The sequence below is a fragment of the Lampetra fluviatilis genome, chromosome 3 (genome assembly GCF_964198595.1).
Source record: "Lampetra fluviatilis chromosome 3, kcLamFluv1.1, whole genome shotgun sequence".
Classification (NCBI taxonomy): Eukaryota; Metazoa; Chordata; class Hyperoartia; order Petromyzontiformes; family Petromyzontidae; genus Lampetra; species Lampetra fluviatilis.
In genome coordinates this window covers 25667297-25687631 of record NC_136277.1, presented here as the reverse complement: position 1 = coordinate 25687631, position 20335 = coordinate 25667297, and the positions used below count along the sequence as shown (strand labels likewise).

The 20335-nt window shown below is 41.2% G+C and overlaps 2 protein-coding genes across 2 annotated transcripts in view; one reads left to right on the top strand and one right to left on the bottom strand.

The window, feature by feature from the left end:
* Positions 1 to 5982: 5982 nt before the first annotated feature.
* On the top strand, positions 5983 to 17274 carry DUOXA2 (dual oxidase maturation factor 2). Its single transcript, XM_078879448.1, has 10 exons — positions 5983 to 6119; positions 9165 to 9345; positions 10238 to 10295; positions 10617 to 10751; positions 12089 to 12299; positions 13090 to 13307; positions 15131 to 15238; positions 15927 to 16027; positions 16584 to 16659; positions 16947 to 17274. Exons 2-9 carry the CDS (start codon positions 9199 to 9201, stop codon positions 16611 to 16613), a joined length of 1008 nt encoding a protein of 335 aa, XP_078735574.1. The 5' UTR covers positions 5983 to 6119; positions 9165 to 9198; the 3' UTR covers positions 16614 to 16659; positions 16947 to 17274.
* A 1967-nt stretch (positions 17275 to 19241) lies between these two features.
* LOC144955776 (coiled-coil domain-containing protein 33-like) overlaps positions 19242 to 20335 on the bottom strand; it is a 92213-nt gene continuing 91119 nt past the window's right edge. The window contains exon 25 of the mRNA XM_078885924.1: positions 19242 to 20300. Coding sequence (XP_078742050.1) covers positions 20250 to 20300 — 51 coding nt within the window. The 3' untranslated portion in view covers positions 19242 to 20249. The remainder of the gene's footprint in view (positions 20301 to 20335) is intronic.

Here is a 20335-nt window from a genome sequence, read left to right as displayed (position 1 = left end):
TGTCAGTCTGGGTGGGTTCCTGTGAGAAAAATACACACAAAGGTATCATCCCGTTCATACATCGTTAGAAGTACAGCAGTTTGAGATACGTAAATGCAACTAAACACGCGCACACTTATTGCCAACGCTTAATTTCAGCCAGAACGGTCTGAATCACAGTCCTGGCAATTATTTTGGAACGCCACATTCTTCTAGCTTTGTCTTGCATTCGTGGGATTGTCGAGATGTAGGCTACACTAATAGAGGATTATTGTGGATGGAACACGTTGTACTCGAGTGGATGTGCCTTTTGCCGATGAGCTCTACTGAAAGTCAGCCTCGGAGCGTTCCAAAAAGAGACCAACGTAGCCCTGCTAAAGCGTATTAAAGACGAAACTATTTTTTTATTGTATTTTACCAGGTAAAGCCCGCTGAGCTATATAGCTATTTTTAAGAAGTGACCTGGCCACAAATGATAGCTCAACAAGGTGGCTTATTACGTGGAAATTTATAGCAGCCAAATACCGGAGGACCTAGAGAAAAATCCATGCGACGACACAGGGAACATGCAACCTCCAAATATGCAGGTGTCAACTCGTGCTCTCCTGTATAACAGGCGAAATATTTAACATCGTGCCATCGTAACACCATAAAGATCATGGGCAACGTTTTTTGGGGGGGGGGCACAGGGGGGGCAAGGCCCCCCCAAACTGGGCACCTTTATCAATTATTTTTTAGTTTCTTATAATTTACATTAAAAATAAATTGATAAATAGTATGCACCCGCGATTCCTAATGTGAGGGACAAAGTGAACCCGTGGACCCCCCGCCCCCCACCCCAAATATAGAAGTTAAACTCCGCATATGATGAAGATATAATTTATACGAGTTTCATCCCTCTATACCAAGTAATGTCCGAGCACATACACGTGTATGAGCACTCTTTGCAGGAGGCGTCCTGGCTAAATACGTACTGTAATTATTTGTGTTAATAATTGACATTTGTAACATCTACGAGTTTTCAATATTTTCCTGCTGTGCATTTTTTAAACTGACGATAATCCGTACGTATATACCCACTGGAGCTCACATTGCACGTACCTATGTCAGTAAATACACTTATAAACTGCCAGTTAAAGTATAAATTTACTGGCGTGTATAACCACCCGCCTACAAATAGATCTTAAAAGTCAAAAATGGAAATTCCCAACCGGTCAATTAATCAGAGTTAAGCGCGGTGTACTTTTTTAAATTGTGCAAACACCTTAAAGTTTGCAGAGCAGTTAACAAAGGACTTTAACGAGGCTGTCTATAGTCTATATATTTACAGATTATCTTCTATCTTAAGTGGCCCAAGGGTGAACTTTTGGTTGCTCTCTCACAAGCAGGAAAACAATGCACAATACATTAACAGTTTTTATACAAAACATAGAGGTGTTAGTTTTACAGATAAACCCTCTCAAAGCGTCATCATTCACGATCGATCCACTGCTGGATAAGTTTTTTTTTTACAGAATTATATTATCCAGCAAAGCCACCCGTTGGACTCGTTTTCAGGACGGTCCTCCGTGTGAGCTTTGAAGTTAAAACGTTTCTCCCAACGTAGACGACTTGTGGGAGGAAACCCAGAGGAGGGAACACACGCGCACGAGGGGCAGCACTCAATCCCCGTGCAGATGGAAACAGGTGGCGATTAGTCCACGTCGGTTGCCAACGCCGCCCGGCTCGAAGGACTCTGACAATTCTAAATTTGAAGCTTTCGTGACTGCAAGGATTCATACTCTTAGTTCTTTCGGTAAAGTCACGTAGGTAAAAAATGACAAACCGTTGCCGCCTTTCAGTGACCTTGCAATTTTAAAATTATAGAGAAAACCTGTTTTTTTTTCTCTCTCACATGCCTTCCACTAATCTCAATGCCCTTATTAACTGTTGTAACACGCTGTACTACGTCAGATATGAAGCCATCGTTTTAACAATACTGTATTCAATCTATTGAGGGAATCAAGTAAGATAAAAAATATCCCATTGAGTTCAACATACATACATTAAACAATCGATGTGATAGCATACAAGGATCGCCCTATACGATTACTCATCGACTTGCAGGGCTAATTGAGCCAAAATTAGTTGTCGACTGGGAAACTTTGTAAACTTGGGAGCATTTAATAAAACGGTTGTATTTACGACGGTGTGTTTCATAAAGCACATTTATGTTTTCAAATGAAATGCTGCCTGGGTCTTAGACAGGTTGATATGTTTTTCTTAAAATTACCTCTGGATGTGTGTTAATAGTCCAATCACACTGGGGATGTTTGTTAAATTCCTCAAAGATGTATTTGCATTCGAGCGCCGAATTACATTTTGGGTGAATACCCACGGATTATTATGAGAAACTACCAACGAGAAAATCCGTGCAGGTAGGTAATCAATTATTTCCATCTTCACTGATGGGTTCTCAATTGTTTTTCGTAAGTAGGTTGGAAAATACAAAAAAAAGATTAATTACCCCTGGTATAGATAGACAAGACCTACAGGGCTTCCTGTTATGGCAAGTGTTGTTCGCGAGACTTAGGCCAGCATGGTGCAAGATGATTTTATTTTCATTTACCAGGTAAAAGGCCACTCTGAACAATTAGATTTTTTCAGAGGTGACCTGGCTACACGTGATAGCTCATCGAAGTGTCTTACATCATTCGTGGGAATGTATAGCAGCCAAATAATCTAAGACGCACGTTTCTAAATGTGAAGGACACAGAGAAAAATCCACGAGACCACCACGGGGAGACCATGCAGACTCCACAGATACAGGCGTCATGGTCAGGGTCGAACCCATGAACTAGTACAGTGGTCCTCAAACTTTTCTTGGCTACGATACCCCCTTGTTGAATTTAGTTTCAACCGAGTACCCCCTTGCCTGACCCAACGTGGTTCTTGGAAATAAATGAATGAATAATGAACATCATTATTTTAACCAATTGTCCATTTTGTGAGGAATCATAACTAATTCTAGATTTGAAGCTTTCGTGACTGCAATGATTCATATTCTCAGGTTTTTTCGGTAAAGTCACGTAGGTAAAAACATTAAAAGTAATGACTAATTACTTTTAATGTTTTTACCTACGTGACTTTACCGAAAAAACCTGAGAATATGAATCATAACTATCTGAAAACTGCAAGCGAATAAAGCAAAATCAACGAACGCTTTGCATGCGTGACGCAATTTGTTCGCACTCAGTTCGACGCTCTTGGAAACCCACCATTGTTGACACCGTTGTAGGTCCACACATGCATTCAAATGTTTCAGTTTCATTCATTTTATATTGGCATATTCGTACATGATTATTCACCAATGACTCCCACGTACGATATAATGTCATACATTTATATAAATCACTTCACGTACCCCCTGGAACATTGCCACGTACCAAACCCCTCCCACGTTGAATACCACTGCACTAATGCATACCAAACGAGAGGGATAACATCTCGCGGTGGCGAGCCAGCTCCATCCTCAGCCGCATTTGTTTCCCCAGTGGCGGATGTTTTTTTTTTATTCACCACAACAGGCACTTATTTTAAAGCTGAGTGGACCTAGCTGGGGCTCGGGACCGGTGAATATGTTCCTCACTGATGTTGTTCGTAAGCGGGAATTGGAAGCGAGTTGGTCGGATTAGGTCCCAGCGCAGTGCACTAACCTCTGCACCACTGCTGCCCAAGAATAAAATGGGAAATAAGATAAAAACACACGCGCGCACATGCAACAAAGTATGAGTAAGAGACTTAACGTTTTTTAATACATCTGCAAAACCTCCCCGTGACATCAAAATTGAAAACGAATTTCTTTAGAACTCCTTTTTGAGTTTAGTTTGTTCTTGTAGCACGATTGGCTACGTACCGTGTGAAAGAAGTTCAACATACACACATACAAACGTGCCGTCAATAAAACGTTTTTCAAAGATTGATCGCAGCATTATCACTACCATATAATAATGTATTTCCTAAATGGAGATTAATAAAGCTGAAAGGCTAAAATAGCATTTTGTAGTGAGCGTGCAGCCTATCCAACACGTAGGACCACATTTAGAGGCGAATACACAGGTCACAGACCACGGAAAAAACATCGGTGGCGAGTGATATCTTCACCGGGTCTGGGACCATAGCCCTGCGCCAACCCAAAACTGACAAGCGTGGTGAAGTATGGATAAACGACCCCGAAGGGTGGACACACCACGTGTGGACGCATCCAGCAGCGAGTGGACGTTATATGAAATTACTTTTCATTTACACGTGTTTGTTTAGTCATACGTTTTGGTCATTTAAGGGGTTGTCTTGTCTTGCTCAAAAGCGACGATAAAGTAACTGTTCATACGTCAATTTAGAAATTGGTCATCGACAAAACATGTATACATTTTAATTCTTATCAGACCCCATGGTGTATATTGTAGTCTCCAGCTCTTTATTTTATTTTATATCGGTACTATTCTGCATAAAACCGACTATATAATAAAGGAATGGGGAAAACCGACTCGTATCAATAAACTATGCAATGTCCATGCCAACTAAACACAAAGGCAATTGCTAACGAATTCAAGAACGCACATTGGGGGGCACTCGGCTCAGTTTGCGTGTGTAATAAAATGTTTACAGGTTGGACAAAGTTATCGTTTTAGCCTACGGCAATGCGTCTATTTCGAGCCGTTGTTGTTAAGTCCAAGTTAAAAATAACAGTTGTAAACAGCCTATGTGTACTCTATGTGTGTTAATTGGAAGGAGGGGGGGAGAGAGAGAAGGGGGGGGAGGGTGGGATTCGTCCCATAGCGTCACTCGCTCGCTCGCACGCACGGACGCGGCGGGAGGACGTGTGCCGCGTGCGTGCGAATGACCCAAACGTAGTAATGGTGCATCCACACACACACACGAGCGAGCGAGCGAGCGCCGTTTCGAAATGTCGAATTCGCAATTGCGCACGCCGTTTAACTGCCACCGCAGCTGACAATTGCTCGCCTTGAGCGTCCGATTGCACACGCGCGCGCTTCCAACTAAGGCAGAGGGCGCAAACAACTTCAACGTCGGGCAACATGGGGCAAAACCATGAGCGTCGATCGATACCCACCGACGGTTGCGGCCAAGGTAGCTTCTGAATTATTTTGTTTTTTTTAAAAGACAACTCGCAATAGTCTTTGTTTTTTTCGGTAAAGTCACGTAGATAAAAAAAATATGAAATAAATTAAAACTCGCAATAGCTCAGCGGGGCCCTACTAATGCTGAAATAAAACAAAGTTTCGTTCGGTCAGTCCTCCGATTGCTTGGAGCCAATGTGCGCGCCGTTCGCCACCAACAGGAAGCAAATTTGACGCCTACAGCCGATGACTTTAATGGTCTTAATGAGCGAAGCGGCGCATACATTTCCGAAGAGGAAGAACTTTAGAAATCAATTGACCCTTTTAAATGCGGCTGTATAACAAGGTAGTAGTCGCAAGGGTGTTTTTTCTCGGTATTTTACAAGGCAGTTAACAATCATGTACGACGTGTGTGTAGGTGTGTGTGGGTGTGTGTAAAATATTAAACACAATACCTCGTGCTGTGCCGAGTGCGCTGTAGCCCGGCAATAGGGATAGCAGATCTCTGTGGGAGTGTAAAAAGCGGGGAGTTTTAAAGGGCTAGGTAGACATGCGCCCAACCTTCACCTGTCCATCCGCATCCGTTCTCACGTAGCTCGAGTGTGAGTTGGGCTCCACACTAAAATAAAGAAAGGGAGAGGCAAATAATTGGACCAATCTGAACGACCCTCGATCTCTCTCCCACACCACCCCTCCACACCTTCCTCAGCACCACCCTCCACACGCACTGGCAGAATTTCCCCCCGCCCCCAACCCCCTCTCTCCTCCTTGGATGCAAATTTAGTTTTATTGTTTGACGAATGCGTGACTTCATCAATATTCAAATCGCTTTGTTTCCGTGACCTATAAAGGGGAGCACCGATTTTGGGAGTAAGGTCACTTTATTGACAGCTATTGACCGACCCAGTTTCAGTTGGAGAATATAAAACACTGCCGGTGACCACCAACAGCGACAAGTCAAGGCGAACACTACGACCACCAACAGCGACAAGAGTCAAGACGAACACTACTACGATCCAGGTACGTCGCACACTTCACAGAGGAAGGATCCCCGTCGAATCGCAGAGCCGAGAGAATAACAGTTGCGCATTGTTGCGTTCAGGTACTGAGCCATATTTATGTTCACTCAAACTGTTAGAATTCGTAGGTGTTTTTTCTTCTTCTTCAATGTCTTCAATTTAGGACACTCGTGTTTTAACAGGGAAACGTCGTAAGTCTGGGGTGGCACCAGACGTTACCGAAGAAACCTAAGAGTATGAATCCTTGCAGTCACGAAAGCTTCAAATCTAGAACGTGAAGTCAATCCGACCGACGTCTCTCTTTTTTTTTTCTCCGAATGAGGAAAACTCGATTTTTTTTTCCACCAAAAATATATACTTAAACCCTGTGATAATTTACAACGTATATTTCCTCAGTTTAATGCTATTTTAGGAGCTTTAACTGTTATCGGAAAAAAAATGTGATTGTGGCTCTGACACGTGATACTGAATAACAATACGAAGACAATCCGACGGCAATGTGTTGTGTGCCTCCACTCACGTGAGGTGGATGGCTGGGTTCATTGAAACACACAGACGCAGCTTCGCGGCAAAAGCGATTGGTCTCAATAGTAAGTTGTCTTTCTGTCGATGTGTATCGACAACAAAAAAGGACATTCAGTTTCGGATTAAACAGATGTCATCGACATTTGACTCTAACTTTGCAGCACGTTGGCTACAACTTGAATTACAATTGCAACGAATGACACTTAAAGCGGATTCCATACTCATTTCTGTTGTTTCAATATTTGACGATACCCGTTTTTTTGTCGTAATACGCTCACCTAATGCCACCTGCAGGCAATATGAAGCGAGCTCTTTTTTTTTGCCGACCGCGCCTCACAATAGTAATCATAATAAGAATACCAACTCGCGATGCTGTGCGTACGTACGCACATGGTTTCAGACACCTGGCAATGATTGTGAACCTGCGTGGTCACACGGTCTCTTGACACACGCGTTGCACGCTGAATGCAAAGTGGCACAGTTAAATTGCGTAAAGATAAAAAAGCATACTTAACACAGACCACCGGTTTCCTCGCTTAAATATACGATTTGCTTCATCGCCTTTAATTTGATATGTGATGTAAGGAATGACTAATACACTGTATACCGAATGGACTTCTTTCAAGTTGTCCACTCTCCTTATTACAGTACTTATATTTTAAACATATATAATCAGACATTAGCTTGCGTTGCTTTTCGTGTGGATGGAGATTTAAAAAAGTTCAGCTTATAGTTAGTGCAGTAGTGCATTCTCTTGCAACTTGTATGTTTTAAAAAACACATTTACATTATCACGAGCACACCGATATGCGTTTTGACCATCGTTCTATACTAAAACATATGCGTGAAACAAATCTTGTCGTTACATCGCAACAGAAGGTACGACAAAAGATTTGGGTGGCCTTCAAGCTTAGGCTATCTTTGCTGATTGCTCTTATTGATGCAGGTTAATTGCCCACGCATCGCTTTTGCAAAAAATGTAAGCGGGCTTAAACAAATTTTTATTTGAAACTGTGTAGAATAATAAAACGACATTTGCTAACCATTTCACATGGGGATGATTGGACAATAGCTAACACGCATACAAAACTGCACGACAACACGCATTTGACAATTCGACACAGTACTTAGTTTGAGAAAGGTTATGACCAATGCTTAAAGTTATATTACGAAGTAAACTTAGGTACAAAACCTCGACCCTGTTATCGATTGTATTTATTCCCGAAACATTAAAAGTAGCTTAGGAATGAGATGTATTACGTAGGTAAGCACGGCTATGTTAAAGATAATGAAGCCAACTTTATTCGTGCATAACCTTGAACTGTGATATATAGACGACAAAGTGGATCGAATACTTTGGTAATGAGTGCACTTATAACTAACTACCCACATTAATTAGCAAACAGCTAATGAATTCAATACGCGGGCTTCAGTAAATGGTATCAACGTCGAGTGCTACCCATCAGGCTTGGTTAATACAGCTGTCCAAGTGATGTTTTTTATACAACATTTTAGATTGAACACAAAATGTGTGTGTGCAATGTAAGGTTGCTGTTTCATCATTGAATGTGTCATTAATATGCCCACTTTGTAATTCTACATTTATATTGTTCGTATTTCATGTACGAAACATTGACCTCCCGCCGGATATCTTCGCATACAAAACTAAAAACAAGCCCCAAGTTTCCAGTCGCATCACATAAAACTGCATTTCACCAACCATACAATATAACAATCTGAAAGATGTATGCATGTACTGCGTTCTGAAAAAAATAGATTTCTAGCTCAGTGGGCCGACCCTGGTAAAATAAACTAGAGAGATATTGAACTTTTTTTGCACCCTAAGTAGCCAAGCGTGCTAATCGGAGGTGCGAGACTTAAAAAAAAAAAGTAGCCAACTCCCCCTTCCAGACTTTTCCAGCTTTCACGCTCCACTGCTTTCTCAATAGCAAAGCCCCCCAATGCAAACAAGTAACTCCAAACGCGTCTCGCGGCTCTACAATCGGCCAAGCTCATTGCAACCGCAGGAGGGATTAAAACAATAACACTCCGAATGAAATCCTCAGGCAGCAATAAACGAACGTAGACTTCCATTGCAAGTACACCGCATTATATGCATGTAATTAGAAGAGATAGAGAGTTACAGCTATTGTTTAGGACTGCTGTTTTTGGCATTTGGATCGGTTGTGCCTAAACACACAGAGTCGGTTTAAGCAACCTAAGAAATTCTGTTTGCGAGCCTCCCCTTTAAATGTATGAACTCTTGGTGGACAACGATGCATGCCAGAAAGACAGAGATAAGAGATATTAATTAGCTGTGTTATGTGAATTCGATTATTACGATTACGTTCATTCAGATCTTAAGTAGAGCTGATAATTGGCGCATCTGACTTTCCTCAGGAATTCGAGTTTCCCCCCCCCCCTTGAGATGTTTGGCGCGGTAAAAATTCCCCAATACCATCAGCCACCACCCCCCCCACAAGGCATAGGCGTAATTACAGCGTTGGGTTTCATTGCGCAGGTCGCCCTCAAATCAGCCGGTAACAAAATCGAAGATGACAATCGGAGATGGCTTCCCTCCGTTCTACGGCGAGCGCCGTACAGCCGCCGGTGTCGACCTGGAGCAGCTGATCGTGATCGTCGTCTTCTGCGTCCTCGCCGTCGCCTTCTTGCTCATCCTGCCGGGCATCCGTGGCCGAGCGGTAAATCATCAGGCACTTTCGCCGCGCAACATTGTTCAACTCTCACCTACACTTCTTTTAAAATTGTGACTGAAAACTTTCGCGACTGCAGGAATTCATATTCTTGGTTCTTTCGGTAGTCACGTAAAGAGAAAATAAATAAATAAATATTTATATTAAAAAGTCTTTTTTATTTATTTGTAATTAAATTTGATTTTTATTTTCTATCTACGTGACTTTACCGAAAGAACCAAGAATATGAATTCCTTCAGTCACGAAATTAATTAAAATAAAAAATACTAATTTAATAAATAGAAAAATTTCTACATTACTTTACCGAAAGAACCAAGAATATACACTTCTTTTGTTTAAAGGCCGAGCGGTAAATCATCAGGCATTGTCCCTCCACATATTGTTAAACTCTCACCTACACTTATTTTGTTTTTAAAAACCAAAGGGGTCACATTTATTTATACAGAGTCGGCTGGCCAGATTTTTTTTATTTTATCTGCATGCACTTTAATTCTGTGCCTCTTCTCAAAAGTCACACCACCACTATCCGTAGCACATATATCCTCAATGCACGTATAATTAAGACCCATCGACTAACATAGACAGTATAAATGGTTTCATAATTCGTATAGGAATGGCAATGGGTTAGTGCAGTCAATGGTCAGAAGCTTTAGCTATTTTGCACACTGCGATTAAATAATAAAATTTACAATTATTTTCATTTCTGCAAAGCTTGAGTTTCATTGTGCATTATGTACAAACTACATCTTATCAATTATTGATGCGTGGAATTTGTTCCATCAATTACATGTCGACGAAAATTAAGTTACCTTTTGTAATAGAATGTGTATTTGAACGTATTATAACATTCCGATGTCATTTGATGTATCTGTGATTGCAGAGAATCTACTGGTTCATTCGAGTGCTCCTCAGCCTGCTGATCGGATGCATGATAGTCGGTAAGAAATCCGAAACGTTTCTTTACGCATTGCATAAATTCCACAAACTTTAATTACCTGTGAAGATGGGACGCGATTAATGATAAGCTTACCTACACAGATAAGCTTTGGGAAAGATATATTTACAACAGCGCGATATACATACGAATTGCAAAAAAACACAAAGTGTTCACAACATTAGTGCCACAATACAGTGTTGCTTGTGCAACATCGAGCATTAGCCTGTACGCAGTTAATCCGAAGTGGCAAACGCGGTTCGCACTGTGGAGATAAACGTTCGAACGATGGCACTCTGCTCTCCCCCGCCGCCACCCGCTTCAGTGGTGAACTTCCAGACGCACTGGGAGGTCGGCCACGTGGAGACACAGACGGAGTACCGCGTGGCGGATGGCAGCACCATCAAGGCGCGTATCGGCCTCGGCGTTTCCCTGCACGGCTTCAACATCACCCTGAAAGGTACCGGATAACGCCCAGCCTACGAAACACACAGCACCCCCCATCCACCCACCCATCCACCCACCGTGTGCTTGCAGGTTGTTCCCGCGTGTTGTTTTGGCACGATTTTGGACGTGTCGCCGCATGTTATAATGCACAGCCTGAGAAACCCATCATAGAGCTATGCGAGCACAATGGCGAAAACCTACATCGTGCCATGAAGCATGCTGCACCTAAGACCTACTACGTAAGAAGAACAGCACGATTGTTATTAACGGGAAGCATAATTAATGTCCTGGAAATGATTCAAGCAATACGTTGACTACTTAATGACCAATGTAAATACTACAGATTGTCTAGAAGGGATAGAAAGCTGGAATTTGGCATAAATATAGCCGAGTCAAAATAAATAACGTAAAAATTGGGCACCCAAAATTGCATCCCAGAGAATAAATTGGTTTCACTCGTAGGGCAGGGTGAGCCAGACATTTAAATTCCTATGTTGAACACTTACAAATAGACACTCCCCTGATCATCAGTGATGCAAGTAATTCACCCCCTGTGTATGTGTGTCAATAAAGCCAATGGAGAAATTACTTGCATTCACGCGTACACCCGCAATGCATATCATTTCTATTTTCTAATTATTTAAAATGTATAAAAAGTATTCAGCAACAAAATAAAGCGTCTCCGTCCAAAGTGGCAGCGCTAATCTCCATTTGATGCCAAGCCAATGCTGCAGATTCCACATTCATTTTTCAAGGACCATTGTCTAAATACGACCAATATTTACTTCCCAAAGTGATATTCATTTCATAAAGACACTATGCAGGGTGATGTATAGAACGCATGCTATTTGGTGATGCTGCATTGGTAGTGGTGCACAAGCAAACATCACAAAAAATGTGAAGACATTCGTCAATAAAACTGCCTTGAAAGGAAATCTGTATAATAGGTCCCGTTTGGCCTTTCTTCATAGCACATTCATCATCAGGTGCTATGAAGAAGGGCTGTCGCCATTAATAAGGGCCATTACCCAAAACGTCAGCTATTATATATTTGTTTTCCTTTAAAGTCAGTGTTATTGACATGCCATGGGGGAGATATTGCAATCCAGCCTTAATCGCACTAAACGATTGATTGACAACGCATGTAGGGATACCAGCGTGATTCACATCTGTTAATCCATACGGTAGGTAAATCATCTCTTTTAAATCTAATATTTATCTATCATGCAAAAGGAGCCTCAATCAATCCATCCAACGATGCGGTCAAGCCCAAAAATGACACGCGCGGTCATATCACCCCGCCCAAACCTCCTTATGAATCGCGTTCTGACACCGTCACTTTCACCACAGGAACTCCGCAGATTCAGCTGAACGAGATGATCGACTACAACGAGCGCTTCACTTGGCAATCCGGCAACATCGACGGCGACTACCAGCATGCTCTTCAGAGGGGCCTTCCCGTGCCCATCCTGCAGCTCGCCGAGACGTTCGGCAGCAACAGCGCCTGCGCCAAAGTGTCCCAGTACGCGCAGGCGGGGCGATACGCCTCTGCGCTCATTTGGTGAGGCCACAGCAGCATTTTTGTTGCTTGCCCAACATGCACGAGCGGATGTCGTACGGTTAAGTTCCATACAGCGTGTGGTTTTAACTCCCAAGTACAAAAAAAATTGGGGGTCTCTCTCCGGAGGCTGTGTTTTTTGGGGTCGTACCGCGAGCTGTTCGGCAAGGGGTCCGACGTTTCGCCGCACGTTGCTGTGAGCATCATTCGTGCAAACAACACGCGCAACAAACTCTAAAACGCCTCGGAGAGCTGTACGGCGCACAACTTCTGCGGAAGTAAAAAAGTCTTGCCAAAGTTTTTTGCCTAAAAAGCTCATCGACAGCACATCAGCCACCCCAATTGTTTTTTACGGTGCACCTTTAGTGAGAAATTCGCTTCCTCAAAAGCCATCAATTCTATTGACTCCCTGTCTCGGCTCAATGCCTTATTTTGCCTCTATGACCGATTGCACTTTTCTACGAAATAAAAATGGCCAGTTTCTGCACAGCATCGATAGATTGTGGCCGCATTTACATGCTACGCAAACCTAAATTGCATTCTATTGTTCGTTTACCATTGCGAGGGTTTAACAGCATCTGCAAGTATTATCACGTGTGTACCAACCGCCACCATTCCGCGGGGGTGGATACATCGAGGAAACGCGTCGGCCAGTTTTTTTTTCTTAAGGAACATCCGATGATGGTAAATGCTTCCCACGACTTTTGGCTCTTCTCGCGTGCATTCGCGAACGACCAAATCGAGCACCGTCGTGAAACCACCTTCCGCGCTGCGTCCACCCCAACCGTTGCAGGGTGGCGTTTGTCTGCTGGGCCCTCTCCAACTTGCTGTTCGTCATCGTGCTCCGCTACGGCGGCGCGGCGCTGCTCATGACCGGCTTCTTCCTGGTGACGGCGCTCATCTCCTTCGGATGCACGCGCCTCGCGCCGGTCTGCCAAACCCGACTGGGACTCGAGAGCATCTCACTGCAAACCACTTTTGGATACAGCTTCTGGCTCACGCTCGCCAACGGTAAGCGGAGGACAGCGTTGGACACAATGGTGTAGAACAAGAAAGAACAAAAAATAAACGATTCTAGATTTGAAGCTTTCGTGACTGCAAGGATTCATATTCTTGGGTTTTTTCGGTAAAGTCACGAAGGTAAAAAATTAAAATTATTAAAAGTAAAATAAAATAAAAATCACGACGTTTCGGAGGCAACACAAGCTTCCGTCACAGCACGCTCTCGAGCAATCGTGCTGTGACGGTTCCACCTGAAGACGGAAGCTTGTGTTGCCTCCGAAACGTCGTGATTTTTATTTTACTTTTATAAATTTTTTACCTACGTGACTTTACCGAAAAAAACCCAAGAATATAAAAAGAAACGATTGTTAAACGCTGCACGGAACGAATGACTGCAATGGCACGCTAATCAATACTGCACTTGTGCACCCGTTTGTATCAAAATCCCACCGATTTATTTACAGTGGGTGATTGTTAAAACCACCTGACCTAACGACAATTTACAATTTGATTATTAAAGCATTGCTAATAAATCGTTTGCAGCTATTGGTGTGTTAGAGTAGCAGTTTTTATTTTACTTTTATCAATTATAATTTTATTTTTTACCTACGTGACTTTACCGAAAAAACCTAAGAGTATGTTAGAGTAGCCTTGGATTTAAACCTGGCTTTGGCAATTGATTTTAACTAAGGTTGATTCTACTTATTTGAATAGCTACAGCGAAACATGTATATATGTCATCGGAAATAACACATCCCATTGAAGTTAAAATAGAGGGAAAACTTTAGCGATACCTAGTTAATAATAAAAGACGACCATAGATTACTGCCCAACCTTGTAGCCAACAGTATAAATACGCCTCGTATTATCCAATGTCAGGGATGCTACGATGGCGTAATAGTCGTAATCTCCCCGACAGCAGTTGAAACAATGGTGCAAGTTTATTCAATCCACTCACCTCTGTCCACCAAAATCCGTTGATTGGCAGTTCGCGTGTGGTGTGGTAAAGTGTGGGTACTCTCTGCCGCTTCCAAGACGTCTAAACAGTGTGAAAGAGTTGGGGATGTTCACTACCTCGCCTGGTGTACAAGAACTCGTGGGTTCGATCCCGACTCTGACGCCTGTACATTTGGAGTTTTTTTTTTATGTTCTCCCTGTGGTCGCATTTATTTTTCTCCAGGTCCTCCGGTTTTTCTCCTCCACATTTAAAACATGTTTTAGAGTGTTTGGCTGCTCTAAATGTCCACATGATAAGCCAGTTTTTTGGGCTTTAATTTGTGGCCAGGTTACTTCTGAAAAAAGAGCTATATATAGCTCAGTAGGCCTTACTTGCTAAAATAATAAAGTTTATAATAGTTGAATAAAACTGCCCTCGAGAGCTCCCTCTATTGGAGGCTCTTTATGGCAGGAGTGACTCGTGCAAGCACTTTAAAAAATGTATTTTACCAAGTAAAGCCCACTAAAAGCTATATATACATACATAATAGCTCAACGAAGTGGCTTATTATCATGTGGACATATATAGCAACGGCGTGTTTTAAATGTGGAGGGAAATACCGGAGGAACCAGATAAAAATCCACACGACCAAGAGGGAGGAATTCTAGATTTGAAGCAAGAGGGAGGACACGCAAACTCCAAATATACAGGCATCTTTAGGGTGGGGATCGAACCTACGGCCTCCTGTATACCAGGCGAGGTAGTGAACATCTCGCCACCGTGGCACACGCACGGCCGTGCCTTGACCTGCCATTACATGGTGTCACCGCCGTTGTTGAACCGTGTTATTAATTCTTACTAATTCCCCCTCCCCACCAACCCACTGCATTCTCAGCCGTGCTCTGCTTGCTGCTGGGAAGCCTCGTGATTGGTGCTCATCTCATGGCTCCGCACAAGCTGGAGGAGTTTTTCTCCAACGAGGAGGACGAGATGGAGGACCTTGGTAATGCATGCGCACGTCGTCAGCTATGCAGACACTTGCTTACATTAAAAACAAAACACGTGATGTCCCCAGAACAGCGCAGACATCAATTCATGCACACGTCATCGTACGACCCCTGCTGTCATTCCACTGCTGGATGAGGGCCTCCCCACACCATGCATGTCGTGGGGAAGGCAGGGAGCATAGAAGTACTGAACAACATATTTCTGCACTATCCATCTGCATCCTACCACTTAGTCTCTTGGCCCACAACAACATCCTGTGCACGGTGCTCATCACTCCAAGCACTGGTCCAGGCTCAAGCCTGCTTAGCGCTGTGTGTTCTGGCAAAATATACCACGCTCTTGGAGATTTGGTCATAGGCATCGATTCATTCATCCACACCTCCGATTAGCACGTTTTGGCTACATAACGGTGCGGAAGAAGTTCAACATACGGACATACATTACAGACCACGATGTGCAACAGTTGATATTGTTGCAGCTCTTTGCATTTTAATGGTTATGTAATCATTCAAAACATATTCTTAATAATCAAAATCAAGAAAACTAACGTTTTGATCAACCTAGTATTGCATTTCTATGCAACACGGAAATCATGTATGAAGTCTCAATAGTTCTGTATGCGCACATCAATTACATTACATGTTGCGTATACGTGAATTAACGTTTAATTTTTTTTTTCACAGATGAAAAGAAGCATAATCGTGTGGAATATGCCTACTTGAATGATGCGTTTACGACGAATGCTCTCGACCCATCAAAGGCAGACATAGCAGTGGCCGTCACGGTAAGGCATCTGGCCATGGCATTCACTTGATTCTTACTGCTTTAAATCCACAATGTTGGTAACGATATCACAGCCAACCCCACAGCAATTTGATTAGCTCACCATAGTGATATAAACCTTTGCTCATTTCTTAATGTTTTTTTCTCCAGATTTTTTGTAAAAAAAGAAATATTTAATCGAATTTGTACGTGCAGTTTCGCTTGCTCCATCAGCCTGCAATGCATTAAATCACCATGGCACCAGCACACGAGCCGATTTCATTGCTCCATCTCTGTGGTGAACGTCCCCCCTGGGAAGTTTTCCATCCCTTGGTTTCCACTCTATCATTATTCTTGATTATTAATCAAATTTAAAGAGGATGTCCATGCATTGCAAACAATCAATTATGCCACACGATTCAATGCCTAATTCATGCTCGTAATAGTTTATCTGAACTGGTGATTCGACGCATATCGTTAGATATTTAGAGATAAGGCGCATTGATTCATATGTTGAGATAAAGTGATATGGTTGTTTACATTATGTAGAGTAAATGTCCTATGCTCCTCTATTTCAGATTCCAGAGGCAATTAACACCCAGCTCTAACCATCCACATCTACCTGCAACAGGAAAACACTTTGTCTACAAACAGGTAAATGTTATTGCATGGCTTTGAGGTTATTCGCGTATATCATGATAGCCACGGGTCATTTAATCACGCATGATAAACATATAATTCGTATGTTCACAATACGCACATAGAATGGTGCATGTAATATTAAACGATTTCCTTACACCTTGTGTTTTCATAACTTATCTTATGCAGCATATCGTGCTTGAAGTAAGTGCTTTAAGTAAATGTAAACGACTTGTTGTATATGATTCGCCAGTGTGATCATGTTTTTTTGGTGTTTTCTTTTGTATCCCTTTCCAACACAGTCCAGACAGCGCAAGCAACTTTGAAAGATCTCTCACAGACCCGAATGTAAAATGTTACGGAAGAAGATTTGTGATGTGCAACACATTCCACTGTTTGAACGCATTGTACTGAAACAACCACACTGTCAGTGCAACACACTCCATTTCGCCATGTACTTTATAACGTATGAGATTTACAATATTTATAGTTATGTAATTATTCCATCAAATTGCACATGATGTATTTTTTTTACAAATACGTGCAGTTCTAACCTGTCGATTTAATTTACAAATTGTACCAAATGTATTAATGGGTAGAAGTAAAGTATTTATAGAATTCTTTTTATACGTTAAGTTTTAACCGCTACGTGAACTGCTTCTCATGGAAATAAATTAATTTTCTATGAAAATTAACATATGTATATTTAACAATGTGACCAGTAACTTTGATTGTTATTGCTTCATGTAGAAAACAATAAAAAAAAACCTTCAGTATTTGATTCTATTTTTCGATTTAAAGCTTTCGTGACTGCAGGGATTCATCTTCTTGGTTCTTTCGGTAAAGTCACGTAGAAGCGAAATAATAACAGGGAAAAACTAATATTTAATATAATAAAAATAATAAAATAAAACATAATAAAATACAATATATTTTATTATGTTTTATTTGTATTATTTTATTATTTCCCTTCTACGTGACTTTACAGAAAGAACCAAGAAGATATTTGATTCTATGTTGTGCACCATCAGAGTCGTCCTCTGAATGAACATACTTTCAGGGTACGTGTTTATCCGGCATCCAATAACTACTAAATACTGCTTAGGGTGTTTGGCATGTTCCACATTTCTTTTCCACGTGGTGGGAGCTTCTTCGGTTCTTGAAAGATGGCATGCGGTACACTCTGACAACAATGAGAGCTATCCAGACAAGTGTTCACGTCCAAACTTAAGAATGACCCCTGCATTTCTTAAGTTTACGTGAATCAGTTGTTGTATATATGTCTTTTTCAAAAAAATTATATGAAGTGTGATATTGCCTAGTTTTAATGTCATCGTTTTTTTGTAGACATATGTGGATTTAGTGCGTTCGAAGCATTCGAATGAGAGCTGGAAAAGGCTTAATCGCTTGAGCTTACAACTACCAATGACACAGACACGGAGACAAGAAGCCATAGGGAGGCAAAAGGAGTTGCAAACCCGACTGTTTTACTTGTGCTCATGGCACAAAAAACTCGCCACCCAAGCTACTAACTTTGTCCAAGTCTTGGCGTTTGGAAAATTGAAGCATTCAAAATCACAACCACTGCATGGGAATATTTTCAAACATGGTATTACATTTCGATGTAAAGCTTTCGTGACTGCAGGGATTCATCTTCTTGGTTCTTTCGGTAAAGTCACGTAGAAGGGAAATAATATAATAATAAAGATATTATGTTATTATATTATTTTATTATGTTTTGTTTTATTATTTTATTATTTCCCTTCTACGTGACTTTACCGAAAGAACCAAGAAGATGGTATTACATGTTAACTTGATAGCATATGCTGAGGATGCAGCTCAGGAACAAAAGGTTTCAACATGACTATTTTGTATATTCTTATGAACAATCACTGTTATCCGTACATAATTGCCACAAGGTATGGCATAAGCATGAGCAACTTAATTATAATTAAAATTCTGAGCCATGTTATACAATATTAGACAGGACTACATTTTATATGGGCTATGTAAAAATATGTTCATCACTTTCATATTAACCATCTCATCGCACCTGTGTATTGAATGTCGAAGTGAAGATTCTAACATTTAAACTCAAGACTGTGAAGCCTATCAAAATGATCGACGCGTCAATCAAGTTGGAGTTATAACAACATTCCTAAATGTTAGATTAAAACATTTTGCAATTCGGAAGACCACAGTAAAAATGCAACTAATTACAATTCCTCAGTTACATTGACTGCACTGTAATTTCACTGAGAAGCCAACACAATATCATCAGTGTCAACGTAGTACAACTGACGCGTTGTTCGATGTAGTTGGAATGTTGCAATTATAATAAGACAATCATAATACACAATGACGTTATTATAAAAGCAGTTGTAAACTTTTTAATCAACAAATCTACCCACGCATGGCTAACTCTTGTAAGCCAAATGCAGCATTTTTACACAGAGCATTTGACAGTAAATACCAGAGGTGGGACAAAGTCATTGTTATGCAAGTCCAAGTCGAGTCGCAAGTCATCAAATTCATGACTCGAGTCTGACTCGAGTCCAAGTCACATGACTCGAGTCCACATCTCATAGGTGGGACAAAGTCATTGTTATGCAAGTCCAAGTCGAGTCGCAAGTCATCAAATTCATGACTCGAGTCTGACTCGAGTCCAAGTCACATGACTCGAGTCCACACCTCTGGTAAATACAGTACATATATTTGTTTGTTCCAAATAATATTAAATACATAATCATGGATATAAAATATAGCATTTACATACATTTCATATCATTATTGAGTTGGAATATCAAATTAAGAACTTTCAAGATTCCCAACGTGAACAAGTATTGGACGGTGGCCATCTCCTCTGGTGGTCTTGATTTGATGGTGGAAATGACACGTTCTTATATTCAATAGAACAGCAGAGGAGCGACCTGAATAAACGTTGATTATTTTTTGCTGATCACTAATCCAAAGAAGGGCGATGGGGCTAAGGTGACCCTGGTCAGGGCTTAAACTCATCATCATACAATTTCAAGGTTGCAGTTATAATGAGATATACAGGGTGACCCAGCATACAGATAAGGCAATAAAACAATACTAATGTAGGGAGAAATAACAGAGAAAACTAAATTTGATTTCAAAGCCTCCACATGTTTCCCACCAATCTCACTCCACTTCTAATCATTTTAACTCTCGCCCGTGTAAAATATGAAGCCATCACTTTTACAATATTCAGTCACCTGCTGAGTTAATAAGCAAGCGAGAGGGTCGTTAGAAACCAGTAGGGGTATCTATAAATGAATCACCTTGTACATCGCAGACTAAATTAGTACAGTAATAGTAATACATTTCTAATAACCACATTATTATTTTTCAGAATAAAAAATAAACAAGCTATATTGATAAATAGAATGTGTGCAATGTGCAATAAGAGGACATTTAAATAATTTAAATATTTCCAATGGTAATAAAAAAAAATTGTATTGATGTAAACTCCATAATTGATTTAGTACGCATTTTTTTCCTTCAAATGCATTTCTCCACTGTGAATTAAATGAAAAAAAATATATAAGCTACCTCGATGTTCTGAAAACATTAATTGACCATTACAATGGATCCAACTGCCCATGCCTCCTTGGAGACTCCATGATGTCACTCTGAAACAGAATATTCACGTAACATTTATTATAGA

Excerpts from the sequence above, each read along its gene's own strand:
- DUOXA2 (XM_078879448.1), top strand. The coding sequence starts at position 9,199 with ATGACAATCGGAGATGGCTTCCCTCCGTTCTACGGCGAGCGCCGTACA. Across the intron at positions 13,308-15,130 it reads CTGGCTCACGCTCGCCAACG|CCGTGCTCTGCTTGCTGCTG; the intron begins GTAAGCGGAGGA and ends CTGCATTCTCAG. Across the intron at positions 16,028-16,583 it reads ACATAGCAGTGGCCGTCACG|ATTCCAGAGGCAATTAACAC; the intron begins GTAAGGCATCTG and ends CCTCTATTTCAG.